General features: G+C 36.7%; 6 protein-coding genes across 8 annotated transcripts in view; 2 read left to right on the top strand and 4 right to left on the bottom strand.

Annotated features, from left to right (window-relative positions):
• The window catches only part of LOC141431284 (lysosomal acid glucosylceramidase-like), a 70,474-nt gene that overhangs the window by 1,577 nt on the left and 44,595 nt on the right, over window positions 1-24,302 (bottom strand). The gene's annotated exons all lie outside the window — the stretch shown is intronic.
• Window positions 2,063-3,570, bottom strand: LOC141430833 (NADH dehydrogenase [ubiquinone] 1 beta subcomplex subunit 2, mitochondrial-like). The gene is made up of 3 exons (XM_074091691.1): window positions 3,344-3,570; window positions 3,084-3,210; window positions 2,063-2,338 (listed from the first exon to the last, which is right to left on the bottom strand). The coding sequence occupies exons 1-3, from the start codon at window positions 3,439-3,441 to the stop codon at window positions 2,252-2,254; spliced, it is 312 nt and encodes a 103-aa protein (XP_073947792.1). The 5' UTR covers window positions 3,442-3,570; the 3' UTR covers window positions 2,063-2,251.
• Window positions 5,659-7,117, bottom strand: LOC141431282 (complex III assembly factor LYRM7). The gene is made up of 4 exons (XM_074092394.1): window positions 6,917-7,117; window positions 6,561-6,704; window positions 5,938-6,019; window positions 5,659-5,841 (listed from the first exon to the last, which is right to left on the bottom strand). Exons 1-4 carry the CDS (start codon window positions 6,935-6,937, stop codon window positions 5,732-5,734), a joined length of 357 nt encoding a protein of 118 aa, XP_073948495.1. The 5' UTR covers window positions 6,938-7,117; the 3' UTR covers window positions 5,659-5,731.
• LOC141431281 (major facilitator superfamily domain-containing protein 9-like) lies at window positions 7,663-12,077 on the top strand. Of its 3 annotated transcripts, none has more exons than XM_074092392.1 (5): window positions 7,663-7,798; window positions 9,984-10,115; window positions 10,496-10,625; window positions 10,706-10,924; window positions 11,335-12,077. In XM_074092392.1, the coding sequence occupies exons 2-5, from the start codon at window positions 10,002-10,004 to the stop codon at window positions 12,039-12,041; spliced, it is 1,170 nt and encodes a 389-aa protein (XP_073948493.1). In that variant the 5' UTR covers window positions 7,663-7,798; window positions 9,984-10,001; the 3' UTR covers window positions 12,042-12,077. The 3 variants fall into 3 exon arrangements, with proteins under 3 accessions (XP_073948493.1, XP_073948492.1, XP_073948494.1); XM_074092391.1 differs by having other exon boundaries at window positions 7,663-7,974; XM_074092393.1 differs by lacking the exon at window positions 7,663-7,798 and adding an exon at window positions 9,621-9,708.
• LOC141431283 (protein PET100 homolog, mitochondrial-like) lies at window positions 12,034-12,538 on the bottom strand. Its single transcript, XM_074092395.1, has one exon. The coding sequence runs from the start codon at window positions 12,384-12,386 to the stop codon at window positions 12,168-12,170; it is 219 nt and encodes a 72-aa protein (XP_073948496.1). The 5' UTR covers window positions 12,387-12,538; the 3' UTR covers window positions 12,034-12,167.
• LOC141431396 (uncharacterized) lies at window positions 20,010-24,288 on the top strand. The gene is given in 4 exon segments (XM_074092565.1): window positions 20,010-20,162; window positions 21,950-22,127; window positions 23,130-23,234; window positions 23,237-24,288. Coding segments are annotated over 4 exon segments (513 nt in total). The 3' UTR covers window positions 23,314-24,288.

The raw sequence follows: 24,302 nt of genomic DNA, 5'->3' as shown, positions 1-24,302 counted from the left end.
TGAATGCTTTATTACTTTACTTACTACATTATAAACGCGAAAGTACATATCTCTTGTCTGTTTATCTATTACTCTTCACCCTTTACCTCCTTAGCGCTAGCAAACTTTATAAAATACAAATTATTCATTGAATAAATAATTTTAAGAATTATGAAATAATATCCAAAATAACAAAGCCGGTGAACCACGTCTAGGTCTTAAATAGTATGTCTGTTAACCCCTTGTATGAGGGAACTAAAAAAAGTACTGGATTCTAGTCTCATCTGTTTTAATAAGCATAATTTTTGCTGAATTAGAAAAAAAATATGAAAGCTTTAAATTTGACATGGATCTGTGTCTTGAGCATACAAGGTGATAAAAAAAAATTGGACTCAGGAAGTTAAATAGCTGGACCAATTAGGATGAAATTAGTATCAGGATTGTTTGAGACCCTGGGAAGTATATACATTATATAGTTTTTATCCCAGGAAATTGCAGTTGATGTGGGGTTGTCCACACATAAAAGTCAGGTACAATGGTTATTTCTATGAGCTACAATTAAACTTTTATGTGAAACATTAAACATAAAATTAAACTTCTGCAGATGAATTACTCATCAATTCTATGATTCATTTCTTTTTAACATTATGACTCCCTATTTACATTCTTATCAGATCAAATAAACAAATGTTAAGTTAACTTGACTCATTTTGTTTTCAAAAGACAAATTACTCACAATAAAGTGACAAATTTGCAAGCTTGTTGTGACCCCAGACTGCCCAGAGGAAAGATATTGCTTAATAAAACTTAGGCGTAACATTCAAATGCTAATATTGAGGCGCGTCTCGCGTTTTGTTTATTAGAATTCCGCATGCACATGACATCACAATGCCAAGAACATGACTCATTCTACACAGTTCAAGAACTCTGCTATACACACTTATTCACACAAATATCGAGATTAAATAAAAACCGAATCAAATACTACCAAAAATGTACATTAGGCAGCTGATAAGATAACAAAATCCTGTAACAGATTTTCCAAAATTGACACCTGAGATCTACGATGTATGTACTAACATTTTCCAAATTTAAGATTAATTTAAAGGAAAAGTAAATGTGTATTTGCATCAAGAAATAAGCTGGGCCAACTACGTCAGCTGAATTCATGTCGCGTACGGTACAGTTACTCGATTCATACACAAACAAGACGTATCAGCTAACACAAACTACTTACCCTTTTGATTCCCATTTGTCTCCATTTCTATTAAATAAATATCACATGTTCACAACACATACACTGAAAACACCAACAGTATTTCGATTACTATTTTACGCCACGACCTATTGCCGATACAACAAGAGATATTATAAAATAAGGGCAAGCGCCACAGAGTACCTTTTTATATACTGGCGAGAACGAGACACTCGACCTTTTTTTTAATAACGTCAGTCACATACTACCACAGACTACGCAACAAACGCTAGATTGCTAATAGGTAAAGTGTCACAACTTTGTTACCTTTCCAATGAAAATTTTTTTTTTAATTGGTTTATTTATTATTTACTAAATATTTAAGAATAAATGGAAACACTTGCTTATCACTTGACTTTAAAACTAACTTATTATACCGTATTACTCGTAAATATTTTTTTCCTGCATTTCTAATATATTATTATGCATAATGTTGGTACAACTGTTTTCCTTTGAGCATTTTACTATTTGAGATGCTATTGGAATTGCAATGAGTTTTTACGGAGGCGAAATATAGCTAGATGGCATTAGTATCTTGAGGTCCGTTTGACGTTTGCTCGTGATTGGTTAAATAACTAAATGAGCCAATCGCAAGCAAACGTCAAACTCAAGCGGACCTCACGATACTAACGCCATCTAGCGATGTTTCGCCTCAGTGAAAACCCTCTACATTTTGAACCATATGAAAGATTTTTGTATTTGCCACGTTTTTGCAGACTAATGATAACATCGACATCTACAATCCGTGAGCTCTTGGATTAAAAGTATTTTTATAATCTGTTCATGGCTTCTATACTCAACTAGCCTAGCTAGACTCAAAAATCATTTAGTTTATTGATTCATTTTTATTCATAACAATAATAAACCAAGCTACATTTAAATTAAATATTTTTGTACAAACCACAGGCTGCAAGAAACTACAAACTTTCCACAACAAAGGGTATGTTTTGTTAGATCAAAAGAATGATTCAATTCTAGAATTTTAACTTAGTTCCTGCAGTCAGTAGTAATGATTTTCTACTTTCTCAATGATCCAGCTGCATCTGGAGGAATGCCCAGTTCTTCATCGCTCCAAGTGCTGGGGTCAATATATGGCCATTCACCCTGAAAACATATAATTACATTTTTAGTCATCATCATCATCACATCAGCTGTAGTACGGCCACTGTTGGATATAAGCCTCCCCATACATAGGCCAATATTCATTTTTAGGATGAACTTCTTAACTTACAAAAATAATTTCTAACAGTGAAACCCTAAAAATAAATATAACATTTGTAGTATCCATTACTTGGCTTCTCATTCATAATACTAACAGCTCAGCAAGCTACTGCTAATATCCTCTTCTCAAAGCATAATCTAATATTACATTTCGTACCTTTAGTAGAACCAGGGCAAAAACCCCTTCTTTTAAATTTCCCATTTTTAGATATTAAGACAATTTTGTCCTTGTATACCATTAGAACATCTCATTTTTTAATTTTTAGACAATTATGCCCTTGTATTACCATAAGTACAATTTATTAAGAACAGTAAGAAAATAGGTCCAAAGTTATTGTTGAGTAACTAAACTGGAAACCCAAATATCACAACAAGACAATTTTAAGAACTAAACTCATTAATATTATGATACTATTTTGATAGTCATTAAACAATCACTGTTATTCATAATACAGCCCCTTACAAAGATTCAATACACTTATTGTTATACATAAGTGTATCCGTCATGTTACACTAAGCAATTTTTTTCATTATTTTTACAGTTGTTTAAGTTTAGTTACAAAAAACCTTTGGGCAGTCAGGTAAAAATTACATTACAGGTTACAGACTGCTGAATGTATTCACTTACATAAACATGCTCAGGCTCGGTAGCAATGTGGTAAAGTATCCACCACCAACAAAGTCCTCCAATGATGTTGGCTCTCATTTCCACGCTCTTTGATGGCATAGGTGGAGGCACTCGGTATGACCAAGACCTGGAATAAACACAGTAAGTAAAACGGCACGGTCAGCAAAAGTGAAGTTCAAAATAATGCCGGAGTGCAAGAATTCAAAAGGAATTAAAAAAAAAACTAACTAATAATAAATAACAGTGACATAACAACACACCCATGGCCAGAATTCCTTTTAGGTTGTTTAGCGTTTTTAGCAGCATTTGTCACGCATTGCAATAGCAAGGCCCGGGAAACTAGTGTTTTAGTTAACATTTTGGTAAAAAAACTTTCTTCGATTGGTCTTAATTTAATCCAAAATTATTAAAAGAAATTATAGCACCGAGCCGAGGCAACTCCAGGCGATTTGGCTCAACTCGCAAATGTCACCCACACCACGAGTCAGTGTTGCCAGGATCCTTGAACCATAAGTTACGTTCTTTGAGTATAAATTAACTCAAAGGCCAAATCAAAGCGCCCCGCTGGAGGGGCTCCTCGGGTTAAAATTCTACTATCCATCCAGTTACAGATGGCCGTTACGTGCCTTACTAGTAACGGTCAACGACGGCCGTCTCTAAGTGGATGGATGGATAGTTAGTAGAATTAGTACCCGAGCCTCTCGAGCAGGACGCTCTCGTCATTCCATCTGCCTTATACAGACAGCGCAGGCAGAAATATAATTGTTCGTTTATTTATTTACTTTTCTTTTTCATACTAAAACTGGGAAGAAGGTAAGAAAGGTATATACGCTCAAGCGAAATCAAGTTTTAACACATAAGCAATAGGTTTAATTTTGTCATAGCGCATTTCGTTCATTGACATCTCTGAGATCCAAGGCACGGCCCTGTTTTAGGTGCGTTCAAATACTCATAAGAATAAATAAACAAACTGTTTACAATACTTTGCTATAAAAATTTAGTTTAATTAAAAATCTCAATGTACTTACAAGTTACGAATTTTTCCTTTAAAATAAAAGTTACATGTTAAGCGAGAGGATCAAAAGTTACGGAAAATGTAACAAATGTAACCATCTGGTAACACTGCCAAGAGTGTCACCTTAGTGTCACATACACAGAAATAAAATTTTCTTGCTCTATCTATGGGACAGACAGAATAGAAAATATAATGAGATAACAGGCTACGTACCAACATAGTAAAAATTTTGCCGTCATTGGATATATTTTAATTTTAATAAGCATTACACACATTTGGTATTTTATTGGTATATGAAAGTAATATTTACAATTTTAATCAGCATTATTGCATAATTTGTACATGTTTAATTTAATTTGTTTCGTTTAATTGAAAATCATTTCTAGTTTGTAGCTTCAAGCTTGTTCAGTGCGCTTGTACAAGTAGCTAAGCAGCAGCAGGGCTACTACGAAACTCTAAGTTCGGATCGTACCGTCTCTCTCACTCTCGTATTAAATAGTATAAGTGTCAGAGGGACCGCACCACACGAACTTCGAGTTTCATAGTAGCCCTGCAGCAGGGCTACTACGAAACTCGTAACTCGAAGTTCGTGTCGTGCGGTCTCTCTCGCTCTCGTATCAAACAGTGTAAGTGTCAGAGGGACCGCACGACACGAACTTCGAGTTTCGAGTTTCGGAGTAGCCCAGCAGTTACTTAATAGTTTACGTCGGTTTACGACAATACGATTACCTATCTGTGGATGAAACGTTTCATTTTACGAAACACTCGTTTGGCCGCCATGAACAACAATCGCTTGCAAAAAGGTATTTTTTAACCCCCGTGCCGGACGCAAAAAGGTAGGGGTGCAAGAGGGGTGTTAGAAATTTGACCGCTCTCTGTGTGTCTGTCTCTCTGTCCGTCCATGGCACCATACGTATGAAACGGGTGAACCGATTTAGATGCTGATTTTTTTACTTGAAAGCAGGTTTTCTAGCTATCATCATCATCATCGGCCGAAAGACGTCCACGGCTGAACAAAGGCCTCCCCTTTAGAAAGCCACAATGAACGACAACTCGCCACTTGCATTCACCGGTTTCCCGCAACACTCACGATGTCGTCAGTCCACCCGGTGGGAGGCCTGCCAACGCTTCGTCATAGGCGTATATAGAGGGGGGGGCTGGGTGGGCCGTGCACACCCCAGAATGGTCTAGGGACTTTTCTCCCCCAACGGTTATCTGTTCAAAGTTCAAGTCAAATTATCTTTATGCAATTTAAGTTCTTCGAGAGACCCATCTATTACCACTTCAACTTGCATATTTTTCCAGCTGTCGCATAGCTTGTTGCGTAACTCCTGGTTTTTAGCGATGGTTGTTTCATCACATTCGATTCAGCCGTTTTTGAGATATTAAACTTTGAAATGACAATGTCAGGGGTTTTCAACTTTTTAAAAGTTGGTGAGATTATTAGGTCCATAGTTAAACCAGCTTTCATAATGAACAGTTATTTCATATTGAGCAGCTTCTTATTTGTGGCTTTGTTTTGTTACTTAGTGGTTTCATTTGACGTGAAAATATTGAAAATCAGGTACATACATTATATATTACAGTGCTAATCTAACAAAAAGTAACAATCAAATCAACACATTCTTACAAATTATTTTTTCACATCTTTGCAACAAGGTGTTCCTGTTCCTTTTTCCAAAATTACACTATCATTAAATGGTAAATTCACAATTTTCACTGTGTCTTCTGTTATCCTAGCCTCTGAAACAAATCAATAAGTATTAACTATTATTCATTGTATACATAGTCACTTGCATTAGTTTTTTAAATTTGTAGTTTAGTGATAACATTGCTTACCAAACACTCCAGGTTTAACCTCTTTCGCTTGTATAACCTGGGTTCTTAATTCCTTTTCAACATCTTCTCCAAAGGCAAGCATCTGAAAAATAAGAATTTAGAATAAGAATAATTTATTAGCTATTTGCTAAATTAAACAGTTTTAATAGTACAAGTTATGATTAAGACTACTTATGACAAAACAAAATAAAAAAATTTGACTGTTACACCTTTAATTGGGCCTTAGGAGATAAAGTAAAGCACCCACATTAAGCAGCATGTAGCAGTGGTGCCAGGTGCAAAATGTTGATGATGGTCTTTGAGAGGAGTGCAATCAGGGAAGAATAGAAACTATCAAACAGTGTGCCATAAGAGAACCATTATCTTTCAAAATTCTTTGCAACTGCTTGCACATAGGTTATTTCCTGTTGAACTTTAAGCCTTGTGCAAATCATTACTTATATGTCTAACTACACTAACCCGTCACGCGTCCAAGACTACATTAGTCCCTATTTTTTTGTGCGGGAAATGTCATAGAGACTACCAGTAGTCTCTACGTCATTTCCCCAAAAAAATGGTAAGGGACTAATGTAGTCTCTAGGACGCGTGACGGACTAGTAATAAAACTAATTCAGCTTGCTTACAGCTTTAATAGCTTCCTCATTTTGAACGTCTTTATTTTTCTTAAATTCTTCATTTATCCTTAATCTACCAGCAGTTAATGCCTTTTCATCTCCTTCAAAAACCTTGAGCCTTGTTCGATGAAGTTTTTTGAAACATTGCAATACCTGAAATGAAACAAATTACATTTTTAACCATTAGAGAGATTCACGGTCATATTTATATTTAAAAAAATAACATGCATTAGTAGGACAAATGCGAAAAAAGCGGACTTTTCTATTTCTAAATAAATAAGGTACGAAGCGTCAAGCACAGTGAGAATTATTTTAAATACAAATATTTTTTTATGAAATTAATGACATTTAGACAATTTACTTACGTTTCTTTTGAGGCGATTCATTTTGATCGATGCTATTGTTATTTATGTACAGTAAGTTTCACTTTATTTATTATTTCATCACAAATCTTTCTATGCACACGCAATGTTTGGCGCAAATTTACTTTTTCATCGGAGGAGGGGCTACTACTTATACAAATTTCTAAAATCGAAGTTCGTTCCGCTGACGCAAATATGATTTACTACGGGAGTGAGTGAGAGGAATGGTGAGATACGGTGGTAACGAGACACATTTACGATTCTGCAGGGCTACTACGAAACTCGAAACTCAAAGTTCGTTTCGTACCGTCCCTCTCACTCTCGTATTAATAGTAGGTATAATATGTCAGTCAGAGGGACCGCACGACACGAAATTCGAGTTTCGAGTTTATTTATTTATATTAGCGTAGTAGCCCTGCTGGGCTACTACGAAACTCGAAACTCGAACTTTGTATGTTGCCATCCCGCTGACGCTTATACTATTTAACACGAGAGCGAGAGGGACGGTACGATACGAACTTCGAGTTACGAGTTTCGTAGTAGCCCTGCTGCTGTAACTGTCTGAATATTAGGTCATTTTATTGTGTTATATTATATATAAGTTATTAATCCTCATATTCTAATTTTATTTCGTATAAAAAATAATAATCAGAAATTCTTCAGTAATTACAATAAATGCCGTTGTGTTGCGTGTCGCGTGTGCTGTGCTCGTGAAGATTCTGTCTGTCATTTGTTTGTCAGTCAATGTCAAATCAAATGTCAAAGTCAATGTTACTCAACCTCGAATGGCTCAGAAGAGTCAGAGATAGATAGGTTTATGCAGTGAACAAATTTCCATTCCATTCCATTCCAATCAAAGTTTTCCAGTTGTACTCCGATGATGAGGTTTATTTTATCTTATCTTAAATTATGACATGCGTTGTAAATTTACTATCTTAAAATTATACGGAGACATGCGTTAAATTTAATTGATTTTAATTAATTACTACATCTTCACATAGTTTACAATATTTTTGAAAATGTCTTTTACTATTTGTTTAATTCAAGCCGTCGCATTTCTAGTAAGTATTGTGGTGGTTTGGGTTATTAATCATAACTGAGCATTCATTAAAAGTTTCTAATTTTGTTCTCACTTTTTCAGTTTCATGACATGAGGCCTTGACTTGAGTTAAATAGTTGTACTTTCCTAAAAAGACAATTTATATATACTTATATTCATTATAATGAGACGTCTTCAGTGCTTTGTGTATTGTGTGTGTCATGTGTATCTGAAAAATAACTCTTAATACATTCCACAGTTATTCTTACAATAGATATCTAACATTTAATTGTAAAAAAAAAAACTTTTGAAGAAGGCTGGTGTGCTTCAAATGGTACAAAATAGAGATTTATAAACACCTGCATCACATTATTTATAAGAATAATAATAAATTTCATTAAAAATAATCATTTATGTTTATACTGTTTAATGCTTATGCAAAGTAATGTTATGCTAATTAAATTATATTAAGTATTATTATATCATATTACTCTCTATTTATTAATTCATAGTAAAAACAAGTTCAAAAATACTTAAATATTTGTTGCTGTATCAATTTGAGTATGAAATATAGCTCAATATTTCATAATACTTGCTTGATAATGATAGGAATTATGTGCAAGTCTGATATTATGTTAAGACTATATTTTAAAACACAGTGGATATCAATCACCCAATGCTGTATGATGTATAGTTGTATAGTAGTATGTTATCTGGTTTATATTTTACAGAACAAAAGTTAATTACTGATTCTAAGGGGCTGTTTCACCATCCATTGATTAGTGTTAACTGACTGTTAAAAGTGATGCCGTCTCTATTTGTTTTGTTAGAATAGACGGAGTCAGCATCACATTTAACCGTCATTTAACACTAATCAAAGGATGGTGAAACAGCGCATAAGTGTGGACACAATTCACACACTGCACAGACAAAATCATGTGCGAAAACTTGTCAAGTTCTAAATTAATCATAAGTCTATTTTATAATATTTTGACATTTGGGTTTTTTATTGTATAACTGTTTTTTTAGTGTTATTTATTATTATTTTATTAATTTAGATTTTTTAACCTATGAGGAAAATAAAGAGAAATTAGAAGTTCTTACCATATTAATCCACCCAGTTGTTTACCAATGTCGCTACTGTTCACTGACAATCTGTTGTCGGTTGGCGAAATAGACTTGTAGATGCTCTGTTGGCTGCTTGGACCAATTAAATCCTCTCCTGAATGAATGAATTATATTTTTTTATAATAAGGGTTTTTCGACAGGCGAAATAATGCTAGATGGCGTTAGTATCGTAAGGTCCGTTTTACGTTTCAGTCTTGATTGCTTGCGATTGGCTCATTTAGATATTTGGGTCTATCAACTTTTTCTTGTACCTTGTTGCCATGGTTACGTCCCCTGGACAACTCTTTAAAACCATGAGTTTCTGTGTTTTCTGTGGTTAAAATTCATCGAGTATACATTTTGTCATAGTTATAAGCTCATTGATTTCCTAAGCATATTAGTTGCATATATCAAAGCAGTTTTTTTAAGAAACTGTCACTGTTGCCTCTTGGACAACGGGACAGAATAACAAACAAGGAAAGGTTGATTGACCCATTTATCCAACCACAAGTGTGACAGAAATGTCAAACAGACCTCACAATACTAAACGCCTGAAACTTTCGCCTGTCGAAAAACCCTCATTGAACAAGTCATGCTGACTAAACATGCAGCAAAAGCCACTCATGCTTGTTATTGAGTAGATTCCTGGGTAAAAATAATAATATTCTATTTAGTCTGTCAGTTACATTATCGGAAAATATATGTGTCCACACACTTTACAAAAATAAACACTTGAATCCTTAGTAAAAAGTGTATTATGTAGTGATGTCATGCGGAACTTTAACTGGCTGTCTTCATTTTTTTTTTCAAAAGAAAAAATAAGTGCAATATTTATTAAAAATATAACTGACAGACTAATTATATACTTTTAGGAATCTACCCTATTGTGATCATTTAAGTTAGTTTTAATACTTTTTTTTTCAGGATCTTCTAGCAGTGGGCATGGTTATTCCACTAGTGTCAAGCCATGTACAGGCTCTTGGAGGAAACCATGTGTATGTGGGCCTCATGGGCTCAATGTACTCAGGATTCCAGTTGGGATCCGGGCCCCTCATAGTAAATACTTTCTATTATTATTATATTTCCACATTTCTTTCAACACATAATGGTTGCCACAAGTCTTCAAACTTGTATGTTATATTTATTGATCCCAGATTCAAGCCATGGTCCTAGATACCAGTTTAAATACTGGTATATACTCCGTCAATATGGGTAATTTTCATACCAGTTTGGAGAGCCTTGGTCACCATTTCATCTTGGCTAGTATAATCATTAAAAAAAAAACCATAGGAATTGTTTATATAGTATTAGACCATAATTTTAGGCTAGAGAAAGGTGACATTTAAAAATAAAAAAGTATTGTACTTACTCATAAAATCACTCAAAAGAATACTTTTATACCAAAATAATACAGAATGTTCCTTTTTAATTTACAGGGCAGCTTAAGCGACTTGAAAGGGAGGAAAAATATATTGATAGCAACATTACTCATAAGCAGTATATCCTACACTAGTATGGGTCTCACTAGTTCCATTACTGTCATATTAATAACAAGAGCTGTTTTAGGTAAGTTTTTAAATATTTATTTTATAACAGTTTTACAACTGTTTTACACTTAATATGATTTTTTTATTTTTTATTTGCAGGTTTATTTAAACAAACTCAAGTATTGACAAGGGCATTAGTGCCTGACTATGAAAAAAATGAAAATAAACAATCCATAATATATGGTAAGATGGCTGCCATATCTGGAGCTGGTATAACTGTCGGCCCTGTTATTGGAGGGCATTTAGCCGAGGACCATCCTGAGGAGGCTTTTGCCTTCATTGGGGTTGTTGTTGGAATCTGCTTTGTTCTTAATGCAGGTAATTTTAGCCCGGTTTAGACTTGCAGGAAAATCATGCAAGTTGCATTTACATTATTGCGAGGATGTAAAGCCAACAAGTTCATAGTGGTCAATTAAACACCACAATGTAATGCAACTTGCACTATTTTTCTTGAGAGTCTAAACTGAGCTTTACATGGTTTCAAAGGGTGACACTATTTACCGGACATACAATACCGACAATACCGACATATATTTCTTGTACACACCCATAGAAACTTGTCAGTTTGAAATCAGTTTGTATGGGCGTGTACACGAATATCGGACCGGTATTTCCATGTTGGTATTATCTGTGCCGGTAAATAGTGACTGACACCCATTTCAAATGAAGTCTTTACTGTGTAAATAGAGCTTTACAATTTCATGATATTACTTTGGTTTTTTTTTCAGGTCTAGTGTATTTACTTCCAAATACCAATTCAGTAAGGAGAGAACCTACTAGAGTTACTAATATATCAAGCAGCATTCTACAGAAATTAGTCAGTAGTTGTAAAGAGTCCATAATAGAATTGTGCAAAATAGAATGGTCGAAGTATTGGGATGTATTTTTCTTCAAAGGTTTAGTTGGGTTTGCCATGGCTGCCTATTATTCCAATTATGCCTTATATTTAAAAAGTACTTATGATTTAACACCAAAGTATATTGGTTACATCATATCATTTCAGGGTGTTATAGGATCAGTGTCCAGTTATTTTATTGGGTATATTAATAGTTTTTATAAAACAGATACAGATTATAGTCAAAGGAACTTCCATGTATTTTTTATCTTGACTTTGTCCGTGTTGGGACTAATTTTTTCATTTAATATTTACATGTATGCTTTCTTCTTAATTCCTCTTGCAACTTGTACTGCTGTTGGCAGATTGGTTACTTTAGAAATGGTATTGAAGAGAGGTCACGGAGAACATAGAGGCACATTAATTGGAGCTTCAAACAGTGTGAGGTCTGTGTCAGGGGTTATTGCTCCCATGGCAGCAGGTGTAATAGGGCAATACTTTGGTGTGCAACGTGTAATATATATGTCATTATTCGCAGCATTAATAGGAACTACTTTAAGTTATTTTAAGTACAGAAATAAAGGTACAAAGATAGAATAAATTATTTTATTAATAAACAAGTTGTTACTGGTTGAACTTTTTGTTTTAATGCGTGGACAGCTTAACAATATTCACAATATAGTCTAATTTATTACATAAAGCTATTGTTTTGTACAATTTATCTAATTATTCTTTCTCAAATGCTTGAATCTGTTTCTTCCTCATGTCTTGAATAAGCTGCTGTATATCTTCCCTATCGCTTTTATTTTCCGGCGGGAAGATTTGACGCTTGGTGTTTGTCACCCATTCCTCAAAATAAGTTGGCTGGTTGAAGAAGTGGAATAACATCACGGGGAAAGACATGTACATCGCCATTCTTCCAACCTCGAGCTTCCAGTTACCCATCGTTGCTTGAGAGATCTGCAACTATGGAAATATTTCAGATTTGACACAGTTTCAGTGTGTCGCTCGAGGGGAATTAATTTTATTATAGTTTTTCTTTCCTTTTTTTCTCTGTGTAATGTAAATATTTTCTTGGTTATGCAAACGTCAATCAATGTCAGTCAGACAGATGTGTCATAGACTAGACATTTTTTAGTTCATCGAAGAATAGCCAAAAGGTACTAAGTCTGTACGTACAGTCACGGTTATTTGGTCAGTCCTAGTCGTCCTTTCGTGAAGCGATAGTGTACATTACGTTACGTTACGTACGATGAAGGCGTAGTTTTATCTGGTCTAGCTTGATTATTCTGCAAAAATAATTGGTCTTCTGAATTTGATTCACAGGCTTGAAATACTAGGATTATAATTTCAAGTCTGTTTAAACACACAAAACTCCGCCGTTTCAACAAGTGTCTTAAATAGCTTGAACAAGTTGTGCTAAGGCGTTTTCAATATGTTTAACTTAATACGTGTATGACAGTGTATGTGCTTGCGCTGATTGATTCAAACAAGAAAAAAAAAAATCTATATTTCAATTACTCTAATGAAAACATCGTAACTTATGTAACTCTGCCTGTCTGTTACCTCTTCACGCTTAAACCGCAGCATGCAGATAGTTTGAGATCCTGGGAGGGAAGGACACAGGAAAGTTTTTAGGTAGGTACCCAGAAAAAATAAGGTACCCAGATAGCAATAAGTGAATTAATCGCAGATGGAGCCGCGAGCAACAGCTAGTTTTTCACAATTTCGTGTCGCATGAGAATATTATGAGTGTTTGGTTTGGAACGTATAAAAACAGATTGTAAATAGTAAACCGTGAAAATATTGAAACTTTTCTAAAACCTTCAAGCATGTCTGGCACGCATAAATACTGGTGTCAGACATGTTTGAATTTAGCCCTAGGTGAAAATCTATTAGGTCAGGAAAAGAGGTGGTTCTTTATGATCGATTTCGAAAAAAAAGGAAAGTTTCAATTTGTGTGAACTTTCAAGTACCAATTTTGTATACTAAGCGTGATTCTTATTAACACAAGTTTATCAATGAAATAACGATTTTTTTTAATAAGTACAATGTTTTAGACTATCGCGGTCATTACCTACTAACTTTTTTGATTTAAATTCGGGTTTTGTTTCGCGTACTTTGATTTTATGGGTCTATATTGGAATCCCTAATATCTTTTGTCCTAATTGTATGTTCCCTAATAACTTTGGTTATAATACCTTGGACATACGACCAAGACCCTGATTTTATTCAAGCTCGATATTTCGCCACAGTTGCATGCGCCATGCTCACGAGACGATAAGAATACGACGAATAAGAATCGAGCTTCTCTAAAATCAAGGTAAAAAAAATTTAATCATAAAATATTTAATTTTATGAAAAACAAAAGAAGACGTAAATAGTATGGTACTTACTTAGAAAAGAGTAAAAGAAATAGTTTTGCGGCATTACGTCGGCGGGCGGCAGGCGACGCGGCGGCAAATTGCATCGCTATTACAGGAATTTACGCCATGTAATAACGACCATTATCTAGACCAGACATGTTTTATTAGCAGACAAAACTGCCACAGACGGTTTTACTTTGGAATATGAGAATCAGCACCGTGATTCTGGAGGTATCAAAACTAACAATAGTAGATTGTACAACAAGAGCATAAATTAAATAATCTACCATGCAACACCTTCAACTCGTCAGGAAGGTTATTATACAGCACGATACACATGTTACAGGCATGCCTCATAGAGATGTCAGAGTGGCAAGGGGGTTGATACAACAGATTTTTGTATTGCGCGAAGCTCCCCTCCGAACCATCTGCCACGTGTTTTAAAGTATTCTGGGTGGTCCTTAGTAAATAGACACGCCTTTTAGATATACATACAGGCCAAGGGCAGAACTTTAAACTTTTTGAAGAGCGGTCTACAGCTGTCATCAAAACGAGCAGCACCACTGCACGTAAACATTTCTTTTGAATTAGGAATGCCCTATGGATGTCCACAGAGTTCCCCCACAGCAAGAGACCATAGTTGAGGGTAGACGACACATAACCATAATAGGCGGTTAATGCTGCCCCGGTGGAAACAGAATTCTTAAGTTTTCTTAGGGCGAAAACAAACCTCGCTAATTTAGAACAAACTGAATCAATATGATGTTTCCAGTTCAGGTGTTCATCGATTGTTAAACCTAAAAATTTTACGCTACGACTCTCATGAATAGGAGAGTTACCAATATTTATAGACAGATCCCCAGGTTTCGACTTATATGAAAAAAACTGCATAAACGAGGTCTTACCAATATTGATATTAAGAGAATTACTTTTTGTCCAATCATTGATGTCAGCTAGTGCTTTATTTATATTTGTTTCGAACGTTACCCTATCGGCTCCTTTTACTACTAGGGTTGTGTCGTCTGCAAAAAGTACACATTTATGTGACGTAGCCTGGGGCAGGTCATTAATATATAATAAAAACAATAAAGGTCCTAGATTGCTTCCTTGAGGCACCCCTAAGCCATTGGCACGAAATTGTGACCTGTACTTTTCCCTCACAAGACTATTCCCTACTCTGGACACTAAGGGACACGATTCGCTGAAAGTCTTTAGATTCATTGTGAATACGGTATTTGACTATTTTGTATATGTTTTATAAATTAAAACTACACAATGCCTGTTATCGAATAGAAAAACAATTTTTAAGCTACCTTTACAAATAACAAAGTTATAAAGGTTTGAAATTCAAGATTAGACAGAGAAAGACATACTGGCATGTGACGTCACACGCCAGTACCGCCATACTTGCTGCATAGAGAAAAGCGTTTGAGAAAGAGACAGGTATATAGATTTTTCAAAAAATCACTATAAATCCAATTTTCAACCGATTTAAATTTTCTCTTCGCTAAACACTATCTGTAAGTATATCTATATTTTCATAATAATATTAAGATATGGCAAAATCAGGAATTGTCAAATACCGTATTGTTGGTTTTTAAAACAAAATTGCTAAGGGGCTTATACCGGCTATAAGGATGGATCCACGAGCTTAAGTTGCTTGATAGATTGGGGTTGATAACATAGGTACTTAATTAACTACTTCGAAAAAACATCCAAAATCTAATTTCAATAAGAATAAAAGAAGTTATGCAATGAAATAAACAGAGTACTAACATAAATCTTTAAGAATACTTACATACCTAAATAACAATAATGAGCAGCGAATCACCGTGAAATTGCTGTTATTCTGTATTCGCATTACGACCTAGGAGGAAACGAATGGGAATCATCCCACTTTGCGGTCACTGGGTAGGATACGAACAGGAACGTAATTCTCTGGCCAGGATAATTTGCAAAGTTGGAGCATTCTTCGTAAACCGTAATACGTACTTTAGAAATTATTACATTTGAAACACTGCGCAATTTTACTTGTGAATGTTTTATTGATGCAGCTTATGTCTCTTGATACAAAACACTAATAGGTACCTCGCTGATAGACGATGAGTGTCTCTAGGGCTTTGTGCGGTAGGATTTCTAACGCGTATACTTATATTCTTTTCTAACCAGCGAGTGCGTAAGGGATGAATGTCTTGTCTTTGATGAATGTTAGTGGGCTAGGTCCCTCCGACTGCGTAATACCCGGCACCGTTAAAACCAACCAGCGCATAAAGATGTCCTCTAGGTGAGAAATTAATTGATCTAGCTACAGCTAAAGGCTTTGCATCTAACACACGCACGGCTATTAGGTACGCTCGTAAATTGTCATATTAAAGAGCGCTTAATTTATATACAAATCGGCTTACAGCTGTTGGTTTTGCATTGAGATATTATGGACTATGGAGGTAATGAAAAAATTCGTAGCAAGTACCTTTATTGAAAATCACTAATGCCAAGCACAATTCATTGCATTCAATTAATTAAATCTAGTGCCGCAATGATAATCAAACATACTGGTTGTCCAAGTAGATACCGGGATGGCGTAGTGAGCTAGAGTTTTCTAGGAGAACCGTCTTAGTGGGCAATGAAAAACTGGGGAAGATGTTAGAAGAGGTTTTAAGCAAACACTTCTACTCTATAACAATACTGGCTGTAACCCTGTCTATTTGATTTGTTATTATCATTGTTGATTGTCAATATAAAATTTTACCTCAACATGGTAGCAGATGCGTATCGAAAAGTATTTAAAATAAAATATTTGTGATGTTATATTTCTAATGAGCGAAACATAATTATTTATCCAAGAATAATTAATAACAATTTTCACAAGTTTTTTTTTCTAACAAGGCCTGTCAAAATGTCAACTTCATCAATGAGCTGCAAAATTGATATCGGTCGTTTAGAAGGAAAAGAAAATTGGTCTACATGGCGCTGCAAGGTACTGTTATTGCTAAGAGGAACGCCTGGCGGATTAGACGCTATCAACGGCAACCTAAAGCCACCTACGCACCCAGATGCAGCAGCGAACCCGGCAGCCATGGCTTCTTATCAACAAGCTCTACAAGACTATAACGAAAAAGATAGCGCCGCAATGCTTATTTTAATGGCTAATATGTCAGATGTTACTTTACAAAAAGTAATGAGGCTAACAAGTGCGAAACAGATTTGGGATGAATTACACACTCTGTTCGACGGCACATCTGAGGATAAAAGCTATAACTTTGCTACAGCTTCTTCAGTTATCGCAAAGATCCCTACATGACATGTCCATGCACATATCCAAATTGAAAAATATATGGCATGAATTAAAGGTTGAGCTACAAAAGGATGAAGCTAAGTATGATCTTCCAGAGATTTTAATCATATGCAAGATTTAGAAACGCTACCCGAATAGTTACTTCCCGTTCAAATCAAGTTGGATGCTCATGTCTAAAAAGGATCGCAACATTGAGAATTGACTGCTCAAATTGTAGTTACGAAAGATCATTGGCGAATAAAGAAGAGGAACCTGACGCTCAAGCGCTAGTAGTACAGAACTTGAGTCATAAAACAAAGAAAAATGCGGATATTGCAAACTGTTCGGCCATAAAGTCAAGAATTGTCGTAAATGGATCTCGGATGGGAAACCTCCTAAAGAAACAAAACCATCTACATCTACAAGTCAAGCTAACAATAAAAACTTAAACCTGACTCTAATGCAAGTTGAGACTAATGAAGCAGTAACCACCTTTGAAGATCCTGACAACTGGTACGTTGATAATGGTGCCACAAGTCACGTCACCGGTCAATCTGACGTATTCTCCAGTTTTGAACATTTCACCAAGCATCAAATGGTCACTACTGCAAACGGGTCTACAACAGAAGCTATTGGAAAAGGAACAGTTGAATTGATAGCAAACGTTCATGGTCGACAAGAACGCATCACCCTATGCGATGTATGGTATGTTCCCGCAATAAAGAGAAACTTATTTTCCGTTCTTGCCGCACAAGATAAACTTGAAAACAGTGTCTTCAAATCTGAAAGAGAATCTTGTCAACTGATAAATAATGGAAAGGTTAACTTGATTGGCACACGAGTCAAAAATGGAGGCCTCTATAAGCTGAAAGTTCAAACTTTAAAAAATCAAACTCCAGAATTGAGTACCCTGTCAACAGAAAACACTTTGCAACTTTATCACGAAAGATTTGCTCATCAGAGTAAAAGGCATGTCAAACAAGTGATTGAAAGGGAACTTGGTATCAAAGTTAAACTCGATTCTGAATTATGCACAGGATGTGTATATGGAAAAACACACCGTCATAAATTTGGAACAAGAGAAAGAGCTAAAGAACAAGGAGAGATAATACACACGGATGTGTGTGGTCCATTTCCAAATTCATTCACGAAACTTCGCTACTTTGTACTGTTTAAAGATGACTACAGCAACTTCCGTCATGTTTACTTCATCAAGCACAAATCTGAAGTCAAAGATAAGCTCGTGCAAATGATCAAAGAAGCACAGACTGCTGGTCATACTATAAAAACAATACTCAGCGACAATGGTGGAGAATTCAAAAACGAAGCTATCGAGAAAATACTCCACTCTCATGGTATTCAGCACCGGTTTACAATGCCCTTACACCCCTGAGCAAAACGGATCTAGTGAAAGGGAAAATAGAACTATCGTAGAAGCTGCTCGCACCATGATGCATGCTCACGAAGAACTCCCACTTTCCTGTTGGCCAGAGCTTGTTAACACGGCTGCATACATCCTGAACAGGACTGGGCCTACTTCTGAAAAAGGAAAGTCCACCATCTGAACTTTGGTTTGGAAAGAAACCCTCCATAAAACATTTAAGGGTTATTGGTACAGAATGTTATGCACATATTCCAAAAACAAAAGCGAACAAAAAATGTCCAAGAAAGCTCAAAAATGTATTTTGATTGGGTATGATGGTGATGATGGCTATCGGTTATTGGGTTTTGATAAGAACAACCAAACCGATATTGATCCGTTCAAGAGATGTAACGTTCAAGGAATCGTGTTGATAAATCGGTAGGATTAGAATCTGATATATCTGAAAGAGGATGAACGAATAACTACGACTGAAATCGAACTTAACTTCCGAAAGAATGAACAAAATCATCCAATGTTTGAAGCAAGGGAGGATATAGCACAAAGCGATGGAGTATTGCCCCAAACATCAAATGATTTAAGTCAGAGAAGAAGAAGAGAAGATCTCAAAGATTCGTCTCCCGAGAGATGAATGTCGAATAAATTATTCAGACGAAGATCATGATGACGACCCTGATACCAGAACTCTTCGCGACAGATCCACACTGCGACTTCCAAGTAGATATGACGACTTTATTGTCTCGACTATATTAAATGACGAGCATGAACCCACCACATATAAAAGACGCCATGAAAAGTCAGCAGAAAACTGAATGGATGAAAGCAATGAATAGCGAAATTAAAATCTTTAAATGACAACAAGACTTGGATCTTGGTAGATCGCCCAAAAGACAGAAAACTAATTTCTTGTAAGTGGGTTTACAAAAAGAAAGTTAATGCCGATGGAGTCTCGATAAGTACAAAGCTCGACTCGTAGCAAGAGGTTACACGCAAGAAAAAGGACTTGATTATGACGAACATTTAGTCCAGTTGCTAAATGGCTACAATCAGATCAATCCTAAGTATTGCAGCTAACGAAGGACTATCTCTCATGCAATTCGATGTAGCCACTGCGCTTCCTTAATGGCTCAATAAACGAAGACGTCTACATGAGTCAACCAGAAGGGTTCAGTGATGGCACAAACAAAGTCTGCAAATTGAAGAGGAGTCTTTATGGTCTCAAACAAGCTCCACGATGCTGGAATAAATGTATTGTTGACTATTTAAAATCAATCGGATTTAAACAGTGTGACACAGATCCATGTTTATTTATTCGACAAAACGAATGAAAATAAAATCATAATCGGACCTTACGTTGATGACGGTTTAATAGCCTCAACGAATCCAAAGGAATCTGAAAAGTTTTTGGCTGAACTGAATTGAAAGAAGGTTCAAGACCACAAAAGCCAGCTTCCTACTTTCTTGGACTAGAAATCTTCAACGATAAAAATGGTTCATTAAAGTGTCTCAAACAACACTATACAAACAAGCTTCTAGAGAGATTTAAAATGAGTGACTGCAAGGCTATCAGTACACCAATTATTAAAGAAGCACAACCAGATACGGAAACGGAGAAGGAAGTAAAGTTCCCTAACTACCGCGAAGCTGTCGGTGCACTGGCATACCTCCAGACAGGAACCAGACCAGACATATCGTACGCCGTAACGTCGTATCCAGAACACTAGACAATCCATCTAATGAAGACGTTCTCAAAGTAAACGATTTTTTGTTACCTGAAAAGAAACTATACGATTCAGGGATTGTTTACAAAAAAGGAACACAACCCGGAGTGTTGAAGAATTTAAGCGACTCCGATCACGGCGGAGACACAACAAATACAGGACGTTCTACATCTGGAATTTGTGTGCATCTATGCAGGAGGTGTGATCTCTTGGGCAAGTCGCAGACAAACATCTGTAGCGATCTCGAGCAACAGAAGCTGAATTAGTTGCGGCTAGTGAAGCAGGACGTGAAATAGTTTGGCTGAGAAGACTGTTCAATGAAATAACCATACTGAAAGAATTATCCCAACTCTACAAATTGACAATGAGCAGTTATAAAGCTTGCACAAAACCCAGAAATGCACAGAAGAGAACGAAGCACATTGCGATATTAGGCATTTTTATGTCAGAACTTGTAACAGACAAAGAGCTGCAAGTTAATTATGTTCCCACAGAATATCAATGTGCAGATATTCTCACAACAAAAGCTGTTTTTAAGCCTAGATTGGCATTTATTAGTGGGTTAATGGGTCTAACACTGTAAGATAGAGTTTGCCAAAAAAGGGAGGATGTTAGAAGAAGAGGTTTAAAGCAAACACTTCTACTCTATAACAATACTGGCTGTAACCCTGTCTATTTGATTTGTTATCATTATTTGTTGATTGTCAATATAAAATTTTCTCCTCAACAGAAGACGATCTGTTATGTTCTAATTAAAGGGTCCTGTTAACACTTTTTAAGAGGGAATCTTAACCCTTATCTCTGCAGTAATTTTTGGTAGCTGTACAATAATCCAACGAGGCTCTTGAATTCACTTGTTTCAACTTGGCAAGAAAAGGGTTAGAAAAAAAAGGAATAGGAATATTAATTTACGTTTCACTGTTGAGCAAAGGTAAGAGAATCTGATTTAAGAGATGCCATTGTGGATTATATATAAAGGAAAAATAAATTATTTTTTGCAAAGAACATACCAATTTTATACAATCCTGTAGAAATTAAATTACAGTAAATTGCGTTCGTAGGAATCCGCGTTACATCGGATAGCGACGGGAGCGGCCGCGATCAGCCGGACGATATTAGCTGTCTACGCGGCAGGAACAGGGTATTGCAACTGTAATAACATGCAATGTAGAGTGCATTACCTATCAGATGCCGTGGCGAGCGTGCCAGCGCTAAAGTGCGGCCAGCACGATTCCGATTCGCTATCGGTAGGTACAGCACCGGAAGTGGATTCTAAAGGGCGAATCCTTGAGTTTTGAGCCTGTTTTAGGGTTACTTACCTGAGTGCACAAAATGGAATCCTCACATTGAAGTAGGTAATGTGGTGAAATTTATGTCAAATATTCAGGTCTGCAACCCCTTTTGAGTAGTGAAAAAGTCAACGCAATCATAGAATAAGTCGGTCATTGGCAAGAGCCCCGAATTTTTCACGGCATTTTGATTCTTCATAGTGACTTCTCGATTATCGACTTCCGATATATCAATACACAACATGTTAAAAAAGATTCAAGAAGAGGTCAATAATAGACGGTTTTATCGTTAAAGAGCGATCCCTTCCATTAACTTTTGAGCAAGCGTCGATATTGTGAAATAAACATTAATATGAAACAATGAATAGTTTAACAATTTTTAATTTCATAATCAATTTCATACTCAAAGTCTGTTTTAGTGCAAANTAAAAACACTTATTTGTTCTTCAGGACATCCGGAGCAAGAGCGCAGGATAGACAGCGATTCGGAGAGAGATTCTGCTGTGCAAGTTCCCGGCGGAAATCAAGTCGTTCTACATGCAGCGCTGCGCGGACGACGCTCGGCTGACCGAGTCCGTGGACGTGCTCATGCCGGGCGTCGGAGAGATCGTCGGCGGCTCCATGAGGACCTGGGACTACGATCAGCTTATGGAAGGTAGCAATACTGCTGGGCTGGGCTGGGTTCCCGCGAAAGCTCAGCATGGATTGGGAACTTTATTCCATGCACACAGAACTACTAGCACAATAGAAAAGCCACGTGGGCTAAAAGTGTGAGGGGCACATGGCTAAAAAGACACTTGCCACCGGATTTTGACGCCCCTCATGTCCAGGCACTTAGAGCGGTCGCTCCACGCGCTCGACCCTCGGGCAGCTTAGGGCCCACTTACTTGCTCTTCGATGTTTCTTGTTATAACTATAATATACATGCTTTATTGGTAAATCTGCATGACTGCTCCATCAACAGAACCTGCGTGCCTGGTCAAAGTGCACCCAAGTCCTATTCTAACAACTACAAACACGGCTAGGTTACGTTGTTTTGTCTTGGAGTTCCAGTGCTTAGCTTCCGGCACATTCATTAATATCTGCCACGTCTACCGGCCCTAGAAATGAGTCGTATCTGATATAATTTATGCACGCTTTGTTTTGTCTGATATTGGTTGCTGGTGGCTGTACCATATTATTGTATTGTCATCAGAATTAATCTACTCATAATTGCCATTTTCTTGTCTATACCACAATAAGAAGTGGGTGCAAATCATCTCTCATGGATGCATAGTTACAGGTGAACCTAATATAAGCAGCGTTTCCACCAATAATGTGTTGAGGGATGTTTTTTCACTAACGAATAGAAACGCTTCATTTACCTCGCCTCGTTCTGCTCAGCTGTTTCCAACAGAGATGTGCTGTGCGAGGATGTGTAAATGAAGAGTTTCTATTGGTTGATGAAAAACATATTATTATTCCTCCTAAAACATCCTCGCCTCGCACATCTCTGGTGGAAACGCTGCTTAACCGTGGTAAAAATATGTAGTTTACGTCGACCTACTTTTATGGTAATTTTGGAAAAGTATGTTTGAAAAAAAAACCTATTTGGAAGAATTATGCTTTCTAGTAATATATATTTTTTTGAAGCAACATAGACTTATTATTGTTGCAGGCTACAAGCGCGAGGGCATCGACCCGTCCCCGTACTACTGGTACACGGACCAGCGGCGCTTCGGCAGCGTGCCGCACGGCGGCTACGGGCTCGGCCTGGAGCGCTTCTCTGCTGGCTGCTCGACCGCTTCCACATCCGCGACGTCTGCCTCTACCCAAGGTTCCTTGAGCGCTGCACGCCTTAGAACACTTACAAAACAACAGAACGGCTAGCACGAGTCGTTTCCATACTGAACGACTTAGCAAAGGACGCACGGAGTAACCAGCGTGGTAACTGTGCGCGTATTAGCCAAATAAACATCTACATAAACATCCAATTATCCCAAGCAGACAGCAGAGCGTTGCAAACAAATATGTACGGTCTGGTCATTTTAAGCGTTTTGACACGCTAGAATATCTCAATCTCGCTTTTTAAGCGCCGGTTCACTTATTTCCGCGTGTCGCGGCGATTCGTAGCCATGCTTAAAGCTTGAACACAGAAAGCGGTGGCGGGGTGGTGCGGCGCGGCGCGGAGGCGGTACCGGTTGTAATATTCGAGCTAACATGAAAGAATGCACACAGAATACCGCGGGGAAATAAGCGTGGCGCGGTGTGCCCTCTTTCACGTAAGCTCGAATATTACAACCGGCACCGCTTCCGCGTCGCGCCGCACCGCTCCGCCTCCGGCGTCAGTGTGTTTCTAGCTTATATAAGTCTATTATCTCTACATATTATATTTGTATCCGTCGCTTGCGCAGTGCATGCGCGTGAGTAGCAATATGGTCGTGGCCGCGCTTGTGCCATATTTTTACTGACGAGTAATGTTATCAATCATATATAGAAACCCTGAAGATCAGTCTATTTCTTTCTTTTTCTTAAAAACAATGTAAATCTCATACACACCAGTTGTAAATGTACAATGTTATTGATTCAATTTATTTTTATTTAAGATGTAACATAGTGACTATGTATATTTCAAACAGTACTAGTCAAGTTAAATTCCATCAGCCCAGGCACGGCATTTAACTAATTTTACTAGGTGCGGCATTTATGGCATTCATTGTTGTAATTTCTCTGGATATTATTATTAAACTTCCTTTACTAATGTTAAACCACCAAAATTATGCATTGGAACAAGTCTGTTTTTATTTATTTTTTCATAAAAATTAACAATGCATTTCTAATTTATTTCAAG

The sequence above is a fragment of the Choristoneura fumiferana genome, chromosome 9 (genome assembly GCF_025370935.1).
Source record: "Choristoneura fumiferana chromosome 9, NRCan_CFum_1, whole genome shotgun sequence".
NCBI classification, from domain to species: domain Eukaryota; kingdom Metazoa; phylum Arthropoda; class Insecta; order Lepidoptera; family Tortricidae; genus Choristoneura; species Choristoneura fumiferana.
The sequence above is the reverse complement of the archived record's forward strand: the minus strand, read 5'-3'. Positions and strand labels throughout refer to the sequence as shown.

Bases quoted from the DNA above. Each gene is read 5' to 3' on its own strand.
- LOC141430833 (XM_074091691.1), bottom strand. From the start codon at position 3,441: ATGTTAACTAAAACACTAGTTTCCCGGGCCTTGCTATTGCAATGCGTG. The intron at 3,211-3,343 runs GTGTGTTGTTAT...TGTTTATTCCAG, and splicing joins AAAAGGAATTCTGGCCATGG to GTCTTGGTCATACCGAGTGC. The intron at 2,339-3,083 runs GTAAGTGAATAC...ATATGTTTTCAG, and splicing joins CCGAGCCTGAGCATGTTTAT to GGTGAATGGCCATATATTGA.
- LOC141431282 (XM_074092394.1), bottom strand. From the start codon at position 6,937: ATGAATCGCCTCAAAAGAAAC. The intron at 6,020-6,560 runs GTAAGCAAGCTG...CTTATTTTTCAG, and splicing joins ATGAGGAAGCTATTAAAGCT to ATGCTTGCCTTTGGAGAAGA. The intron at 5,842-5,937 runs GTAAGCAATGTT...GATTTGTTTCAG, and splicing joins GGTTAAACCTGGAGTGTTTG to AGGCTAGGATAACAGAAGAC.
- LOC141431281 (XM_074092391.1), top strand. From the start codon at position 7,933: ATGTCTTTTACTATTTGTTTAATTCAAGCCGTCGCATTTCTA. The intron at 10,116-10,495 runs GTAAATACTTTC...TTTAATTTACAG, and splicing joins TGGGATCCGGGCCCCTCATA to GGCAGCTTAAGCGACTTGAA. The intron at 10,626-10,705 runs GTAAGTTTTTAA...TTTTATTTGCAG, and splicing joins AATAACAAGAGCTGTTTTAG to GTTTATTTAAACAAACTCAA.
- LOC141431283 (XM_074092395.1), bottom strand. From the start codon at position 12,386: ATGGGTAACTGGAAGCTCGAGGTTGGAAGAATGGCGATGTACATGTCT.